Source organism: Dromiciops gliroides, chromosome 4, assembly GCF_019393635.1.
Source record: "Dromiciops gliroides isolate mDroGli1 chromosome 4, mDroGli1.pri, whole genome shotgun sequence".
In the NCBI taxonomy this organism is placed as follows: domain Eukaryota; kingdom Metazoa; phylum Chordata; class Mammalia; order Microbiotheria; family Microbiotheriidae; genus Dromiciops; species Dromiciops gliroides.
The window spans coordinates 141742314-141761225 of NC_057864.1; the positions used below are offsets into that span (position 1 = coordinate 141742314).

Below are 18912 nucleotides of genomic sequence, written 5' to 3' on the forward strand. Positions count from 1 at the left end.
TATGGTCAGACTGAAAAGATGCAAGCTTTAAAAGCCTAAGAGAAGATGGGTGTGTACTTCAAGAGATTATAGAACAAACAACACAAAGAACATTTATTGAGTCAAAGTATCAAACTTAAGTACCTAATCCCCACATAGGAGTTTCCCCACGCCCACAAGGACCTGGCCAAATTATAATGGGCACAGCCCAGGGGGTATGTTGAACCAACTGGAGACTCAGCCTGGCTATAGAACCACCCTTCCTGTGAGAGAGGCAGGAAGGGGGAGAGAGGACTCTCAGGGAGACTCTCAGGGAAACGGTGAAGAAGATTGAGAGAGAGGAGGGCTGGTGTGTTTTGATGATGGGACCTAACCCAGAGAGACTACAAAACTGATTCTCCTTAGAACTACAAATCCCAGGTGGTAGTGAGTTTATGTTGCTTTCAGTGAGGGTAGCTGAGGAAGCAGAGCTTATTCGAGGTACCTGGGGGCTTTTTACCCTAGAGATTTAGGTTCTAACTATTTCTATCCCCTTTTTCATGGTCCCTGGCTTTATTAACTTTACTTGTGTTGTACATTTTGTTACCATTAATAAAACCTGATTTGTTTGTGGAAAAGAGGCTGTTAATCTCCTTTCTTATTAGTCTGGGAGACATAACTGAAAAAGAGGAAGATTGGAGAAGGGGAAACTCTGGACCTAGAGGTCCCCCATTATTTTCTGAACCCCAATATTATGGCAAGCTGCCCAATTAACTCTCCCCATACTGAATTTGGCCCTAACAATTACAACCCATTTAGGGTTGAGATACGCCTATTCACAGATTGGTGCTGTCCAAATATAGAAAACTATTTAGTTTCATTCAATAGCAATTATATCAATATATGAAAGAAGCTCATTAACAAAAATATCATATTTTCTCTGAAAAAGTAAAGCAGATTCAGAACAAAATAATGAACTCTGTAATATAACAGGATACAACTTTTATGTAATGATTTTACACATATTTGTGCAAAGCAAATTTGCCATTTAAAAAAGTCACACATCTCTGAGAATAGGAAGATGTCTCATATATTTATGTATTTCTAACTAACATATCTATTAATAGGTTTTTTTTTTTCCAAAGCTAAAAGGAAATTGCTAACACAAGAGGATAAATAAAATATTTTTGTCATCTTCCTGATGCCTTTCCCCCTCCAAAAAAATACATAAGAAACCTTGACAGTTTTATTTAGAGGATCAGAGAAGATAAAAGTTACTCTCTCTGCCCTTATTGATGAAATTAAAGGTTAACATCACTACTTGCCTATTTCAAGTGTGATACTACCTTCCATGTGGGTGATCAACATATGAACTTAACTTCTAGGATCAAACATATAATCTTTTTGCCATTTAAATCCATTTACAACCTGGCCCAAATCCAATCCATCTTCCCAGCCCTGAAACACATTGTCTTCATATATATATATGAATATGTATACATGTATACTATACATATACATACACACATTTGAATATGTATATATACACTATATACATACATACATATATGTAAAACAACCCAGGCATACCTGCCTTCATGTATACTATAGTTCAGCCAAGCAGGTCTTCTTACTGGGTCTCATACCCTACACTCCACTTCCCATCTTGGCATGGTGGAGCAACGAATGCAAAGGCCTAAACCTGGGCTTTTGCACTAGCTGCCCCTCCATATTTAGGATTTACTGTCTCCTCACCTACACCTATTAGAGTTCCCTAATTTCCTTCAAGGTTCAACTCAGATATCACCTGATTCCTAATTCCCCAATTACTATTGCCTTTTTCCAAAAGTATTTTGTATTTACTTTGTACATATATTTTTATACCTCTATATGTATATGCATCTTTCACTGCCTACATAGTAAGCTCCTTGAAGGCAGAGTCCATTTTACTTTTGTCTTTGCTTCCACAATGCCTGACACAGAAGTGGTACTTAGTAAATGTAAGAGGCAGAGCCAAGATGGTGGAGGAAAGGCAGTAAGTGCTTCAGAGCTCTGGACACAATCACTACAAAAAACTCCAAATAATGCTATAAGACAATTCCTGGAGCAGCAGAACCCATGAAAGGATGGTCTGAGCCAAAGATGGCTTAGAAGTTCGGTAGGAGGGCAGCTAGGTGGCGCATTGGATAAAGCACCGGCCCTGGATTCAGGAGTACCTGAGTTCAAATCTGGCCTCAGAAACTTAACACTTACTAGCTGTGTGACCCTGGGCAAGTCACTTAACCCTAACATGCCTCATTAAAAAAAATTAAAAAAAAATATAAAAAAAAAAAAAAGAAGTTCGGTAGGGGCAGCTAGGTGGTGTAGTGGATAAAGCACTGGCCCTGGATTCAGGAGGACCTGAGTTCAAATCTGGCCTCAGACACTTGACACTTACTAGCTGTGTGACCCTAGGCAAGTCACTTAACCCTCATTGTCCCACAAAAAACAAAAACAAAAACAAAAACAAACAAAAAAAGAAGTTTGGCAGGAGGGGTCTGTTGTACCAGGGTGGGAGTGGAGCCCAACCCCACTGCAATGCTGACACAGATCCAGCCCCAGGTCAAACCAGAGAAAGAGACTCAAAGAGCCTCTGAATCAGCTGCAGCTGTGGCTAACTCAGCTCACAGTCTGGTGAGACGGTCGAGCATTGGCCAGGGGGAGATTATAGGGGTCTCTTCTGGGACTGAGGTGGAACTCTGCAGTTTTGCCCAGGTTCATATAGAGGACAAAGTCTTGGGTGGTGGTCTCAGGTGGAGGAGAGGAGCAGGCACACCCACACTTGCAATCAATGTGAACCAGATTTGTTTCTGGGTTAAAGAACAAACAGCCTGTGGTTACTTATAGACCAGAACACAGGCCAGGTGAGCTGAGAACATGTCTCTCCTTAAATCTTACCACCTGGGACACCCTGAAGGTTGTAATAGCACATCCTGGAGGCAGTGCCCCACTTTAAGAAGGAATAGTACCACCCTGGACCCCTTGAAGCTCAGGACAGTGCATCTAGGAAGCAGTGTCCCACTTTAAGAAGGAGTCAAAAGTCAAGAAATATGCTGGCAAGATGAGCAGGAAGAAAAAGGTGTGGACCAGAGAAAGTTTCCTTGGTGACAAGGAGGACTGAGGTACACCCTCAGAAGAAGATAGCTTCCAGGAAAAATATGAGTTGGTTTCAAGCCATAGAAGCACTCAAAAAGGACTTTGAAGATAAATTATGAGAAGCAGAGGAAAAAATTAGAGTGATACAGGAAAGTCATGGAAAAAAGTCAATAGTTTGAAAAGCCAAATGGAAAAGCTCTCTGAAGAAAATAACTGCCCAAGAATTAGTATTGAACAAATGAAAGCTAGTAACTTTATGAGAAACAAAGACACAATAAAGCAAATCCAAATGAATAAAAAATAGAGGGCAATGTGGAATATCTTCTTGGAAAAACTGTGGACCTGGAAAATAGATCCAGGAGAGATAATTTGAAAATTATTGGACTACCTGAAAACCATGATCAAAATAAGAACTTAGACATCATCTTTCAAGAGATTGTCAGGGGAAATTGCCCTGCTATTCTAGAAGCAGAAGGTAAAATAGAAATTGAAAGAATCCACCAATCACCTCCTGAAAGAGATCCCAAAAGGAAAACTTCCAGGAATATTATAGCCAAATTCCAGAGCTCCCAAATCAAGGAGAAAATATTGCAAGCAGCCAGAAAGAAACAAGTGAAATATTATGGAGCCACAGTCAGGATAAAACAAGATTTAGCAACTTCTACATTAAAGGATCAGAGGGCACAGAATATGATATTCCAGAGGGCAAAAGAATTGGAATTAAAACCAAGAATCACCCACCCAGCAAAACTGCATATAATCTTTCAAGGGGAAAAAAAGGGACTTCAATGAAAAAGAGAACTTTCAGGCATTTGTGATGAAAAGACCTGAACTGAATAGAAAATTTGACTTTCAAATACAAAACCCTAGAGAAGCATAAAAAGGTAAACAGGAGAAAGAAATCATGAGGGATATTAAAAGATTAAAATGTTTACATTCTTACATGGAAAGATGATACATCTAACTCATAAGAACTTTCTCAGCATTAGGGCAAATGATAGGAATAAATTTAGACAGAGGGCATAGGTGGGAATTGACTATGAAGGGATGATATCTGTAAAGCATTTATTTGTTGTTTATAATTTTTTTTTGTTTTTGTGGGGCAGTCAGGGTTGGGTGGCAGGCCTGGGGTTACTGAGTTGGTGAGTGTCTTGTGTCTGAGGCTGGATTTGGGCTTTGTCCACTATGTCACCTAGCTACCCCATGATGACATATTTAGGGGGGAAAATTGAGGAGGGGAGAAGTGCACTAGGGGTGGGGAAAGGGGAGAGGTAGAATCTAGTGAATCTCAATGAAAGAAGCAGGAAAGGCCTTATGGAGTTGGGGGTGGAATGGGGGAGGAGTTGGGCAGTGAATGAGCCTTACACTCAACAGAATTGGCTCAAAGACCTTAATCTCATCAGAGTTGGCTCAAGGAGGGAATAACGTACAAACTCAATTGGGGAGAGTAATCTATCTAACCCTGCAGGCAAATAGGAGGAGAATGGTATAAGGAGGGAGGGGTGAAAGAAGGGAGGGCAGATTGGGGGAGGGGGCAGTCAGAAGCAAAACACTTTTGAGGAGGGATAGGGTAAAAGAATCTAAAAAAATGGAGTAAATATCATGGGGAGGGAATAGGATGGAGGGAAACAGTTAACAATAGTAACTGAAAAAAATTTTGAAGCAGAGGCAAGAGTAATGTAAGATGATGGATTGATGATGGTGATGACTGATGGATTGATGATGGTGATGACTGATGGATTGATGATGGTGATGACTGATGGATTGATGATGGTGATGACTGATGGATTGATGATGATTGGAGGAAGATGAGGACTGATTGATGAGGACTGATTCCTGATGATTCTTCACACAGTAGGTACTTTACAAAATTTTTGTTGAACTGAATTTTTTAAATACATCTGAAGACAGTTAAAGCCCAGGATTCGATTGATGATGAGGAGGACTGATGGATGATGATTGACTGATAATGATGACAAAATGCATGGCACTTACTTTGCTGGGCTATTGTGAAGAAAATTCTTCATCAGGTATAAAGTACTATATAAATGTTATCTATTACTGTTGTTGTAAAAATCAACCTCATAGGTTTATTGTAAGAAAATCTCTCTTTGAAGTACTATATAAATGTAATTTACTATAAAAAATGATGAGCAGAATACTATCAGAAATATCTGAAAGGACTTACATGAGCTGATGCAAAGTGAAATGTATTGTATACAAAATAACAGCAATATTGTGAGATGATCTACTGTGAATGACTTGGTTATTTTTAGTAATGCAATGATGCAAGGCAATTCTGAAGGTCTTATGAAAAATGCAATCCATCTACAGAGAGAGAACTGATGGTGTCTGAATACAGATTGAAGCATAGTTTTTTTTGTTAGTTCCTTTATCTGAAGTTTTGTTTTTGTCTGTTTTCTTTTATAGCCTGGCTGATGTAGAAATGTTTTGCATAACTGCTCATGTATATCTTATATTGAATTGCTTGAGTTCTTGTGGGGGGAGGAAGAGAATTTGGAACACAAGGATTTTTTAAAATGGATGTCAAAGTTTTATTTTACATGTAATTGGGGAAATAAAATTTTAAATATAAAATTTTTTAAATGTTGACTGATTTTCTATTTATTTATTTATTCACTCATTTATTAATTAATTAAATTTCATTCATTCATTCATTCATTCAGTTAGTTAGTTAGTTAGTTATTTAGTTATTGTGGACAATGAGGGTTAAGTGACTTGCCCAGGGTCACACAGCTACTAAGTGTCAAGTGTCTGAAGCCGGATTTGAACTCAGGTCCCCCTGAATCTGGTGCTTTATCCACTGTGCCACCCAGCTGCCCCAGACTAACTGTTTTTAACAAATTATAATGGAACATCCTAGGAAATAATAGGAAGTTGGTGCATTTTGTAAAGAACTATAATTACCAGATTCACTCACTCACTCACTCACTCACTCACTCACTCACTCACTCACTCACTCTGTCTCTGTTCTGTCTCTCCCCTGCCCCCCCCAAACCCCACTACATATGTATCTGGGAGAGAGAAAGAGAGAGAGAGAAAGAGAGAGAGAGAGAGAGAGAGAGAGAGAGAGTGTGTGTGTGTGTGTGTGTGTGTGTGTGCAAGATTTCAAATATATATCACAATTTGACAATCCATTAGAATAAAAAATCTAAATCGTGTGGGGAGAATCACAATGAGAGTTTCCTAAATTTCATAAAATTACCTGTAATTTAACAGGCTCAGGAAGTTTCATTTGAAGCAATCCTTCCTTGGGCATCTTTTCTCCTTTGGTCTCTTCTTCACTTCCTCCTTCCAGCACTGGGTCTTCAATGTTAAGTTCCTTTTCCAGCACTTCATTCTCTTCCTCACGACTGGCAGCTTCTTTAAACACACTAGGTTCAATCAACTGCAAAATGTGTTTCAAGTCCTCATTATTAAATATGCCCATGATTAGTAGGGTGTAGAAAAGTTTAATGAGAGGTACAAAGAGGAATTCAGTGGTCCCCCCTACTGGGTCCCGAGCATGGAGGCTGCCCTCCTTAACAGCTTCTGTCAGCATCTGTATGGTCTTGGATTTTAAGATGTCCAGTGGGAACTCGGGACTAAATTGGTAGTACTCATTACTAATGCTTACAAAACTGGGAGATGAAAACTGCATCCTTGGGCCTCAAGGAATTGCTGAGGCCTATCCCCTGGGAGGCCATGCTTTTTGTTTTCATCAGGAAAAAGTGTAATACTCTTTGTCTCATCTGTCATGGGGACAATGAATTCATTGTTCATCATCAGTCTAGCTGTGGCATAGGAGCTAAGATGAATATCAATAAGCAGGTCATAATAGCCTGTGCGCAACAGGCCTGGCATGTACTTGTTCTCAATGGCATAGAGAAGCTGGGGTTCATCCACGTGGCTACATAAGGCATGGGCCACTCTGTTGTTTCCAAGAGCACAGACAGCTGAGTATAATCGGAGGGTATGATAGTGAAACTTCAACAATTCCTCTTGTTCTGTCAATTCCAATATATCTACAGACCTGCAAAAGGTTATGAGTATTAACAACAAGCTTAAAGAAAAATATTAAAAATTCTGCAGTAGAGAAAAAATTTGAGAATAGTATATATAGTTATTTGTATGATATTAATATAGTATCAATATCAATAGCTGAGGCCAGTATTTAAAATAACAATGGAAATCTAACTTCTAAAAAGAAATGTTATAGAATATTTATCCATATTATAAAAGAAGCATTATTTTTTTTTACAAAAGGAAATAGCCCAGTACCATTTAATTAATGTGATCTCACTAATTGGAGATATGCTATCACTGACATTTTAGTAGTTATTTGTGCATATATCATACCTATTTCCCTGTTAGACTTCACCCTCCATGAGGGTAGAGGCTACATCTTAGCCAATCCTCCTATTTTTCCAAGAGATTAGTATTCTTCACACAATAAGTACTTTACAAAATTTTTGTCAATTGAATTTTTTAAATGCGTCTGAAGATAGTTAAAAGCACAAATTTAGTCATTGTCTAAACCCTTTTGGTAGCCAGATCAATGGAAACAAATCTGTATCTTCTTTATTACAGCATTCTATTACACCGTATCCAAATTGTTTTAAAGTGGAATCTTTGCTCTTCATGTAGAACTCATCTAAAAGGTTGCTTTTGGAAAACCCAAAAAATAGGCTGATAGGCTCTGAGTTTCTAAACCTTGGGGGCTTTATCATATTTCTACATATAAGAAGCAACTTAATTCATTATAAAAAATGATCATTATTAAAGTTTTGGTTTTATGAACTGAATTATAAACAAATATATAAGAGGTAGAAACATAGGGTTGGGGGAAAACACTTATAATTTTACTGGTAAAAGGGAAACTGCAAGTGAGGAAATCACCTCTCCCAATGGGGTTCAACATTTTCTCTGTTATTTGTGAACTCAGAGGTGCCTAGAGCACTGGGAGGTTTATTGACTTGCCCAGGGTCACACAGACCATGTTTACCAGAGATGGGAAGATAATGCTTGTGATTTCTTCTTTTGTCTTATTATTGGTATTTGACTATATTAAAATACACATACATAGACATTAATACTTATCCCAAACTGAAAGAAGCAAAATCATGAGAATTTCAAAGCTGAAGGGAAGTGTTACTATTCAAAAAAAGGAGCATCATTAATGTACCTGCCTCCAACAAGAGTGTATATAAATCCAAAGATAATTACTTAATACAAGTGTGGACTCGAGTGGTAATAATACTTTAAAAAAACTTTTATACTGTAAAACCTTGATACGGGACCCTAAGTTCTAAAATTATTTAAAATTAGATTGTCTCCCACAGTTGCTCAAGCAAAGAAAAAGACACATGTACTACTTCATATCTTTTCTTTTCAATCCTATGTCTTTACCCAGAGTGTATCTATTCTATCGCAAGGGGGTACTTACATATTTTGTAAATGGTGTCAGAAATATTATAGATAAAATGACAGCAATTATTTCTAGGTCTAGCATAGTGCTCTACATGCTACAAACACTTAATAAATGTATGTTACACTGAATTTAAATAAATTGAATTATTTCACTAGCAACTGATTAAGAAAAATTGAATTCAAATGTAAAGAGTCTCTTACCAGTGAAAGAGAAATAAGGGCATTGGTTTTATTTTGTTTTGCTTTTTATAACAACCCATTTTCCCCAAAAGTTTCCTCTTATAAGTCTGAGGCTTTAAAAAAGAATCCAAACAAAAACAACCTGTTCTCCTCTGGGATATGAAGGGACATGAACTGCAAAGGATCCACACACTGCACCAGCCAGCCTTGGCGTTCACTGATTCGGGAAACATCCACTTTCAGAAATTGGTTTGGCATCCTGCTCCAAAGAACATGTGTGAGAAACTGTACATGGAGACGTGGAGGGCACTGTGGGATAGGGTTTTTATGTTCACTCTTGAATAATCCAGCTGACAGAGGCATTACATTCTGAGAGAGCAAAGCAAGGGAAAGACTATTTACAATAATTCTGCAATCTAACAGTAGTTGGCATTTATGTAACGTTAAGTATTCTACAAGAGAACCTTTACAACAACACTGTGAGGTGGTAGTACATGTGTTATTATCCTTCTTTTGAAAATGGGTCAGTGAACTCTGGTTAAATCTCTGACTAGAGCTCCACAGCTTGTGACAAATTTGTTGTCATTTAGTCATTTTTCAGTCGTGGTCTGATGCTGCGCCCCCCTTTTTTTTTTTTGGCAAACATACTGTAGGGTGTTTGCCATTTTCTTTCACCATTCATTGTACAGTTGAGGAAACTGAGGCAAACAGGGTTTAAGTGACTTCCTCAGGGTCACACAGCTACTGTGTGAGGCCGATTTTGAAACCAATGAGTCTTCCTGATTCAACGGCCCTTGTGCTCTATCCACTGCGCCACCTAGCTGCCTGCTTGTGACAGACTGGGGATCAAATCTGATCAGACTCTTCAAGGGCAGAAGCTATACATTTTTATCTTTATTTTTATAACATATTACTTTAATTGAATATCGACAATGAACCTCCATTTTGATGGGATTTTTGTTTGGCTGGATCTCAGAGGGAAGAAATAGAAACAAAGGGTAGAACTTATAGAGAAAGATATTAGGGGTTGATTTAATAAAAAACAAAAAAAACATAACAAAAAACCCACAACTTCCTAAATTCAAAATTACAATGGGATTGCCTGAATAGGCAATATGTTTCCTATAATTCGAAAGTCTTCCAGCAAGGAGACTGATGTTCAGATAGGAGTTAAAACAATCACCAAGCATTTACCAAGAACCTACTAAGCCAGGCATCATCATGCTTTCAACTACACTGCACAATGGAGAAGAGATTCCAGTGGGAAGATGAGGTAGAAAAGGGAATTAGGAGACTGTTGTAATAATCTAGGCAAGATGTGAAGAAAGTCTGAAGTAAAGTGAGTAGAGAAAAAGGGTAGGAAATAAAAGATGTTTTAGAAGTAGAAGCAGAAAGATTATTGGAAAGGGATGATGCCTTACTTAAGAACCTGAGAGACTGGAAGAATGGTAGCACTTTGGGAGAGGGGTAGCTTTGGGATAAAAATAATGAACTCAGTTTTCAATATTCTGAATTTGTTACAGATGACTCAAAAACTCTAGTTTGAAATGTCCTATCAGTAATTAGTAATTGTGAGAAATGATTTTTTAAAGTAATAAACATATTTATAGTTTTGAGTTCTAATTTTTATCTTCATTCCCTCCCTGCCCTCCCTCCTCTCTGAGGTGATAAGCAATCAAACAGATATGGGTTATATATGTACAATTATGTAAACCATTACCATATTAGTCATTTTGTAGAGAAAACTTGAATAAAAGAAAAAATGAAAGAAAGTGAAAAATAGCATGCTTCAGTCCATGTTCCATCAATATCAGTTCTTTCTTTGGAGGTAGATAGAGAGAAATTATTTTTATAATTAATATCTTGGAGATATAATCCTGACTTCTCCCCATTCCAAAATCCTTCTCGATAAAAGAAAGTCAATTCTCCATGGTCCTGGTCAGGGCTATAAACCAATAAGTTAAGATGCTCTCCTTGGCAATGGTCATGACTATAAACTTTTAGGAATCTTGATAAGATAAGAAGGACCCTTCTAAATTCTTGTTATGGCGATAAAAATTTGGTCTGGGATGAAGATTAATAATTAGCTCTAGGTTGGAGGGGTCTGCTATTAGCCAATTTTTTTTTTTTAATTTTTTGCAGGGCAATGGGGGTTAAGTGACTTGCCTAGGGTCACACAGCTAGTAAATGTCAAGTGTCTGAGTCTGGATTTGAACTCAGGTACTCCTGAATCCAGGGCCAGGGCTTTATCCACTGCGCCACCTAGCCGCCCCCTAGCCATTCATTTTAATATAGCCTACCTCCAAATTAAATTGACCAATCAGAAGGGATTTGGCATCCCTCAGGAACACCTCTTCAAATGGCATATAATCTGTGACCCCCACCACCTTTGGGGTCTTTAGTCAGAAAGAGACAGCCATTGATCATCCTTTTATTATAATTTGTTGTCCTAATTAATAAAATTATTTAATTACCCAGAAACTGTCTCATATTTTTTATTGGCACATAATGTGGGATGAAAATTCAGGGGAAAGAGACCAGATCTATAGGTCTGCATCATCTACATAAGGATAGTAGTTTTATTTTTTGTTTTCTGTAGAGACATTATTTTATTAAAGTTATGGTAAAAAGGAATAACGTCTCTGGAGTTCTTCACTCACTGTGCTACCCTTAAGCTCCTTCAGCTTCCTTGGGCCTTGACCTAGAACATTCTCTACTACGTACTCATAGAAGGGATCAAAAGCCCCTTTCTTCAGGGCTATGTGGAAGAGTCAGTCTCAGGGATGGCAACTCCCACCTCCTTCAGAGATTTTTTTTCTGTAACAAACTTCCACCAAACTGAAGATTGTCCCTTTGATAACCACTGCTGCCAAGTAGGCAACTTCCTCAGCTTTGGGGGCTTTAAAATTCCTGGAAACTTCTATTAAGTACATGAACAGAAGCTACAGCGCTTGGGAGTGATAAGGCCAAAGCAAGGTTGGCCTGGGAGGATGCAGAATAGGAACCCCCTCAAACACCAGACTCTAGGATATGTGAAAGGACACGCACCAGGATCCAGCAAGGCAGGCCTACAGGTAGCTTGGGTGCTAAGCCTCCCCTCCTCCACCTCAGTCATGTACCAAAAGGGGTCCAAGAACAGTCCCTATGTTCCTGGATCTGGCCTCTAATTTCACCGCTGCTTCCCACTACTCCAAAACACCATGAGATTAAGTGCCATACTTCAATCTGACTTACCAAGGTATAACCCACACCACTGTTTCTATGGCAGGGCTAGCAAACAGATATGATAATTAAACCCAGGGAAGATGATGAAGTCACTAAGAGAAAGAGTATGGAGAGAGAAGGGGCGGGGGGCGGAGCTGGAAGACATGGTCTTCAAGTCCTCCTTTTACCTCCTACTAACATATCCAATCAGTTGCCAAATCTTGTTTCTACCCCCATATTTCTCATATATGTCTCCTCTCCACTCACACAGCCACCACCTTTGCTCAAGTCCCCTCTACTTCATCCCTAGGATACTACAATAGTTTCCTATTTCTGCCTCAAGTTTCTCCCCTCTTTAATAAAATTTCCACACAGCTGCTAAAGTGATGTTCTTAAAGGATAGGTCTAACTGTCACTCTTCTCTAATTTGGTAAGGTCCAGAGCATCCCTATTGACTCTTGGTTTTGTTTGTTTTTTTGTGGGGTAATGAGGGTTAAGTGACTTGCCAGGTTCACACAAGCTAGTACGTGCCAAGTGTCTCTGAGGCTGGACTTTGAACTCAGGTCCTCCTAACTCCAGGGCCAGTGCTTTATCCACTGAACCACCTAGCTGCCCCCACAGTGAGTTTTATAATAAATATTACTACATCTTTATATCATCTTTTTTCAATTTCTATTTTTGTGTGTTTTATGATGTACAAATTTTAAGTACAGTAGTACATTATATAATTTTAAAATAAGCAACAAACATTTCTGGTAAATGGTTAAAAATTTCAAATTGATAAGAATGGATGACCAAAAATGTTAAGAGCCCCCTACTCTAGACTTCACTCACCAGAATAGGCTACTAGTTTATACTTGCAAAGATAGAAAGTTTCTATAAAATAGGGGTAATGATATCATCTACCTCAAAGGTTGTTGTGAAGATCAGTCAATCAACAAGTATTTATTAAGTACTTATTAGGTACAAGTACTGTACTAAGAGGTAAGGATGCACAGAGAGGAAAAAACAAGGTCCTTGCTCTAAACAACCTGATATTCTAATGAGGGAGTGAATATGCCAACAGTCAATACGAAATATATATATAGAAGAGATTAGCACCAAAAGGCTAAGAAAGGCCTCCTGAAGAGAATAGGATGCAACCTGAGTCTTAAAAGCAGCCAGGGAAATTAGGAGTTGGAGGTGAGTAAGGAAACCATTCCAGGCATGGGGGAAATCCAGTGAAAAGGAATGGAGCTGGGAAATGAAGTGTTGTGTGAAAATATCAAATAGGCCAGAGTAACTGGATAATGGACATTGTGGAGGGAAATAAAATGTAAAAAGACTGGAAAAACAGGATAGGGCCAGGTTATCAAGGACTTTAAATGAAAAGAGGATATCATATTGCTACTTAGAGGTTATAAGAAATTACTGAGGGGGCAGCTAGGTGGTGCCGTGGTTAAAGCTCTGGCCCTGGATTCAGGAGGACCTGAGTTCAAATCCAGTCTCAGACCCTTGACACTTACTAGCTGTGTGACCCTGGGCAAGTCACTTAACCTTCATTGCCCTGCAAAAAGAAAAAAGAAAAAAAAGAAATTACTGAGATTTACTGGATAGGGGGTGACATGGTCAGACTAGCACTTAGAAAAATCATTTTGGTGGTAAGTGGAGAACAGATTAGAGTGGTGAAAGACTTGAGGCAGAAGGCTATTGTAAAATTTAGGCAAAAGGTGATAAGAGTGAACTAGGATGGTGGCTGTGTAAGTTCAAAGAAGATGACATATATAAAAAGGTAAAAATAAAAAGATTAGATAATGCAGATCCCAAAAATCTTAGTGCAATTTTAATTTATTAAAGCTTATTGGACATATGGTATGAGTGCAAATGAGGAGTCAAGTATAACACTGAGGTTGTAAACCCAGATGACTGGGAAGATGGTGGTACTCTTGAGGGTAATAGTAATGTTGAAAAGAGAGGAGGATTTGAGGGAAAAAATAACAAGTTCTGTTTTGGACATGTTACATTAGAGATGCTAATGATATATACAAATTGAGGTGTCTAAAAGGCAGTTGATGATACAGGATTGGAACTCAGGAGACACTAGGGCCAGATATATAGATCTGAGAATTATCTGCATAGAGCTGATAACTGAACTCATTTGAGCTGATGAATAGAAAGGGAGAACTGAAGAGAGTCATAGGCAGACCGTTGGAGTATGACCATGGTTAATGGGCATGACCTGGATGAAGATCCAGCAATAGAGACTAAGGAGTGATCAGACAAGTAAGCAGAAAGCCAGGAGAATGCAGCATTGTAAAAACTTAAGGAAGAAAGAGAGTAACCATGGGGTGTAGGTGTCAAATAGTGACAAATATGTAAATAGGTTAAGGATGAGGACTAAGAAAATGCCATTAAATTTGACAACTACGAAATCATTCTAACTTTGTAGAAAATAGTTTCAGTTGAAAAATGAAGTTGAGACAAAGGTGGAGGACATAATAACTTCACTGATATAGGAAACATATGAATGAGTTAAATTGCTACAAATACAGTTTCGCACCTTCTCTAGAGCAATGAGAAGAGTCTAAGTGATTTGCCAGCCACTATGTGGGGACTTGAAACAAGGCCAGCTTTCTATTCACTACAAAATAATATGCACATTCACCCCTGTCCTTAATGTTTTCAATTTTTTCCTATTCTTAGTGATTTGATAATCACAAGAAAATTACTGAACAATTAATCAAAGTCAATGTTTCTAGATTTTATCATACTATCCACAAATCTCAAGCCAGATGCACTTCATGCATAAACTTTTTGCTGGCAATTAGACATTAACAGTAGTTAAACAAATTTTCAGGTCAATGAAGCCAGTTCTTCCTTTGGTCTTAAAACTACCAATGGTGTTCTAATGCAGCATTTTCCAAAGTATGGTCTGAAGGGTCAAAACTATTTTCATAATAATGCTAAGATGTTTTCATTTCTAACGTGGCAAATTGAGACATAATGCACATAAACAAAAGCTCATGCTGGGGGAAGGAGGCCTCCAATAATTTTTAAAAGTATAAATGGGTACTGACACCAAAAAGTTTGAGAACTACTGCTAATGTATATACTCAGGAGCTGCAGGGTTCATTATAGAGAGGATCAGTATTAGGAGATATTGACAGTTTGCCGTGTCCATTGCTAATAAAATACACAATTCAATTCATAAATTGGTTGTGAATCCTATTACACATGCAAACACACACACACAAAGAAGTTCCCTTACTTACCTTTATCCTTCCTAACTCAAACTGGAAAACATTAGGACTTGTAGCTTGTGCGAAAACTGCAGGAAATAATTTTGTACTTGGCTCTACCTAAAATAATAAATAAATATAAGAACTAAAAAATAGCAAGAAATTCTAAGATAATATATATTTGGAATTATTAAGGAGTAAATCATAGCAAATAACTGCAGAATTTTCCCTTATACATTCAATTTCTTTCAAAAATAGCTATAGGGTACATTTTTATTTATTATGGGTTTGTTTCCTGGGGTTTCACAGCACCTTTTCCATCAAAGCCTCAAGACACAATTATTAAAATTTTAATCAATAGGCATAATTAACACATTTTTAAAAATATTCAAATCTGCTCTATAAAGACAATTTTACCAACATCAACATCTTTCAAAACGTGTATTTTTCTTTAATGGAATAAACATTCCATAAAAACTCTACAAGTGTGATGTCAGCAAGGAAATATGTACCTGGTAATATGTGCTCAGTTCCTTGCCATTTGCAGTAAAGGTAAGCAACCCACTGGCAGCATCCACTACACAGCCGATCTCCAATCCATTATTGTTGCGTCCTTGCCCAGGGCTCATGCTCTCACCCGCACACACCATATAGCAGTTGCTGCGTTTGATGCTGAATTTCAAAAGACATTTAATCTATGTACACCCACAGATAAAGCAAACATGTACATTTTGCACACTAAACCTAAATTATACTGCGCAAGCAACAAGCGCATGCTGTAATGGGATAGGTGCATAATGGACCTGATTCTGTGTTTCTGAGCAAAACTTGTTGACTTCAGTGGGAATTCTGAATCAGGTCTTACACTCTTCTAAATTTCATACCTAATAGGGACAGGTCAACAAGTTTGAAAAGTAAGAATTGACCTGCACCTTCCCTCAAAAACTCAAACCAAACTGTACTTTTTTCTGAGGTTCAAAAAAGTTTAACTATACATAAATAACAATAATAACTTTTATTTTCATGCCCTTTCCTCCTTGTTCTGAGTCAAGAAATATTTCTTTCCATATACTATCAAAAAGACTGCTTTTATTATGTTGGTAGGTGAGCCATCAAATATTCAAGAGCCACGAAATTTGGCTACACATCAAAATCCCTCTATAGTCAACTCCCAGTCACCTGTAATGCGGAATGTGCTTTGCAAAGATATAAAAAAATCCAGTGACAACAATGAAAAAACTGATTTTAGCCAATAGTTTTAACATTTTGCCCCACCATTAGCCAGAGATGGTAATAAGCAGTAAAGCTGACTTCTTTCCCTTCTTCTGCCACTCCCCAGTACACGTAGAACAAAACAACCAAAAGTTAGGCAGGAGGAGGGAGAGGAGTTAAAATGAAGTGCTTGGATAATCAACAAACTAGATAATAGGCCTCTGAATAATCAAGAGTTGACTGTCTCTCTGTGTGCTATCTATGTAAGACTGTCTCCCCAATAACTTTTTCTACATCTCTAACCCCCCTCCTCCCATCCACACACATCAAAATCATCTCTCCCACTCAGCAGGCCTATCCTTACAAGAGCTATTTTTTTTTATTATAGGAAACTCATTAAATGGTTGCCATCTCTGAAAGCCAAAGGTTTCCCCTGAGAAATCTACTAGAAATTTGCTGCTACTGCTCCCGTACTAAAGCAAGGCATTCCTTCAGACTTGTACTAATCCCAAAACTTTTCAAGCTCTTTTATATGAAGGCAGGGGATTAAGTTTCCCAGTAATTGAAAATGACATTGGGAGGTAGAGGAAAGAAGCAACACTATGAAGAGCTCTTTCCAAGAAAACCTGCCCCAGCAGACCAGAGAGGATGGATGGGCACAGAAGTGGATGGGAATGGTTAGATCTTCTCTTGTTTTATTCTGCAAGGAAGATAAAGACTTCTTCACTTTTTTGAAGGTTTGGTTTGAGTTTGATTCATTTTTACAAATGGAAAAAAAAGATGGCACAGAAAGATTAAGTGACTTACCCAAAGCCACACAGCGAGTCAATGGCAAAGCTGAGAAAAGAACCCACTACTCCTCAGTCTCCATTCAAATTCTAGCCACCTACTCTAAACTATTATCCCACATTTTTTCCACATTCTTCTCCCCACCATGACTGACCAGTTCCCAAGATGCATGTCAAACTAACCCTAAATATTCAATAATCACTCATCACAAATACCTAAACTCTTGAATTTAGAATTTTTTCCCTCCCATCCCACTGTCAATCAAGTACAAAGCCACTTGAAAATAAAATTATTACCCAAGGCAAATAAGTGCTCTTTAATTTAACAATATTAATTTTTTAGCTCTAAAATCTTGTCTTGTGGGGAAAGGTACCAAAAGGGACACTGACATGAACAGCCAGGTTAAACTGTTTCTATTCAATGACTATTACCTTGGACATTACATTCAAGAAATAACTATACAGGTTCATCAACACATGCAAAAAATTTTATTCAATTAAAATAAAAGTAAAGGAAACCAACCTTTCATGTACTTTTCCTTTTTCATCTCCCAGAGTAACTGTTACTGTCCGAACTCTGTCCAAGTCAAAAACTGTGTCATACTGATGGAAATCTGATGTAATCCAGCCTACCCAAACATTAGCAGGTTCTTGCCCAGGAAAAATTCGCACTGAATAATAATACTGTAAAATATTAAGAATAAATTGTCAAGAAGATCATTGGTTTACAGAATGGTTTACAACAATACATTAGTTTTAGTCTCGACTTTTGATATGCCTAAAAACATTCATTTCTTCTGTTAAGATTGCCTAACCTGATAAAGGTGCTTTAGCAACAAAGCAATAATTTCCCAAAACAGCATTTGTATGATCAATCAGAAATAATGAGAGAGAAAAAAAGACTTATTTTCAAGGAAATATGCTAAATTACTTGTGGGCATTTTTTTCATTCTCTAATATGATAGATTTGGAATAGAATCACTATTCCATTATTCCTGCAAGCCTTTGAAAGCTTCAAGCCTGAACAAATGTATTCTGTCTTGAGGGTGATTTTAGAATACAATTTCCAGGGTTTTTTAAATATATCTTCCTTTTCTTAACTCAGTAATTAAATATTTCACTCCTTAAGACTACAAGAAATTGTTCCAATCTTCAGATTTTTAAAAAAGTATAGAATAATCTGTATCAGACACAGGGGATGTTACAAGGGATACTGTTTTTTTTCCTTTTGGGGTTTAGTACAGGGAGGTCAAGGCAAATACACTGGCAGGGGAAAACATGATTCTTACATAAATACGCAAAACAATAACACTTCATTCCCATTTTCAGCCACCTCACCAACTGCTAATAATTCTCTTTTGCTGGCTCCATATCCTCTTCAATTCAAATAAAAAACTATCTCTTAAGTTCCTACTACAAGCATGTATTGGAATTACAAAGGTCAAACACCCCTTAAATGTGGATGTCTTCTAAGGTTCTGTCCTTTGCCTTCCACATTTCTCTCCTACATGTGTGTCTTCCTTGGTGATCTCACCCACTCCCATGGTAAAAATGTTCATAGCTATGTAGATTATTCTCACTTCCAGCTCTTTGCTCCTAGAAATTCAAACTCAAAATGCTCCAAACTTAACTTTATCATCTGATCAAAAGACTGCCCATCCCCAGAATTTCTCTATTTTTGTTGATAACAGTACCAATCCAGGCTCATCACTTTGTAACTATCTTTAACTTTTTACTCTCCTACACTTTATGTATCTAATCAATTGTCAAATCCTGTTGCTTCTTTC

At 37.7% G+C, this 18912-nt stretch overlaps 1 protein-coding gene across 1 annotated transcript in view; it reads right to left on the reverse strand.

Annotated features, from left to right (window-relative positions):
- Positions 1-18912, reverse strand: part of RYR2 (ryanodine receptor 2) — a 758695-nt gene that overhangs the window by 265989 nt on the left and 473794 nt on the right. Inside the window, 7 exon segments of the mRNA XM_044000528.1 lie at positions 6320-6760; positions 6762-6788; positions 6790-7126; positions 8846-9072; positions 15159-15245; positions 15638-15797; positions 17649-17809. Coding sequence (XP_043856463.1) covers positions 6320-6760; positions 6762-6788; positions 6790-7126; positions 8846-9072; positions 15159-15245; positions 15638-15797; positions 17649-17809 — 1440 coding nt within the window.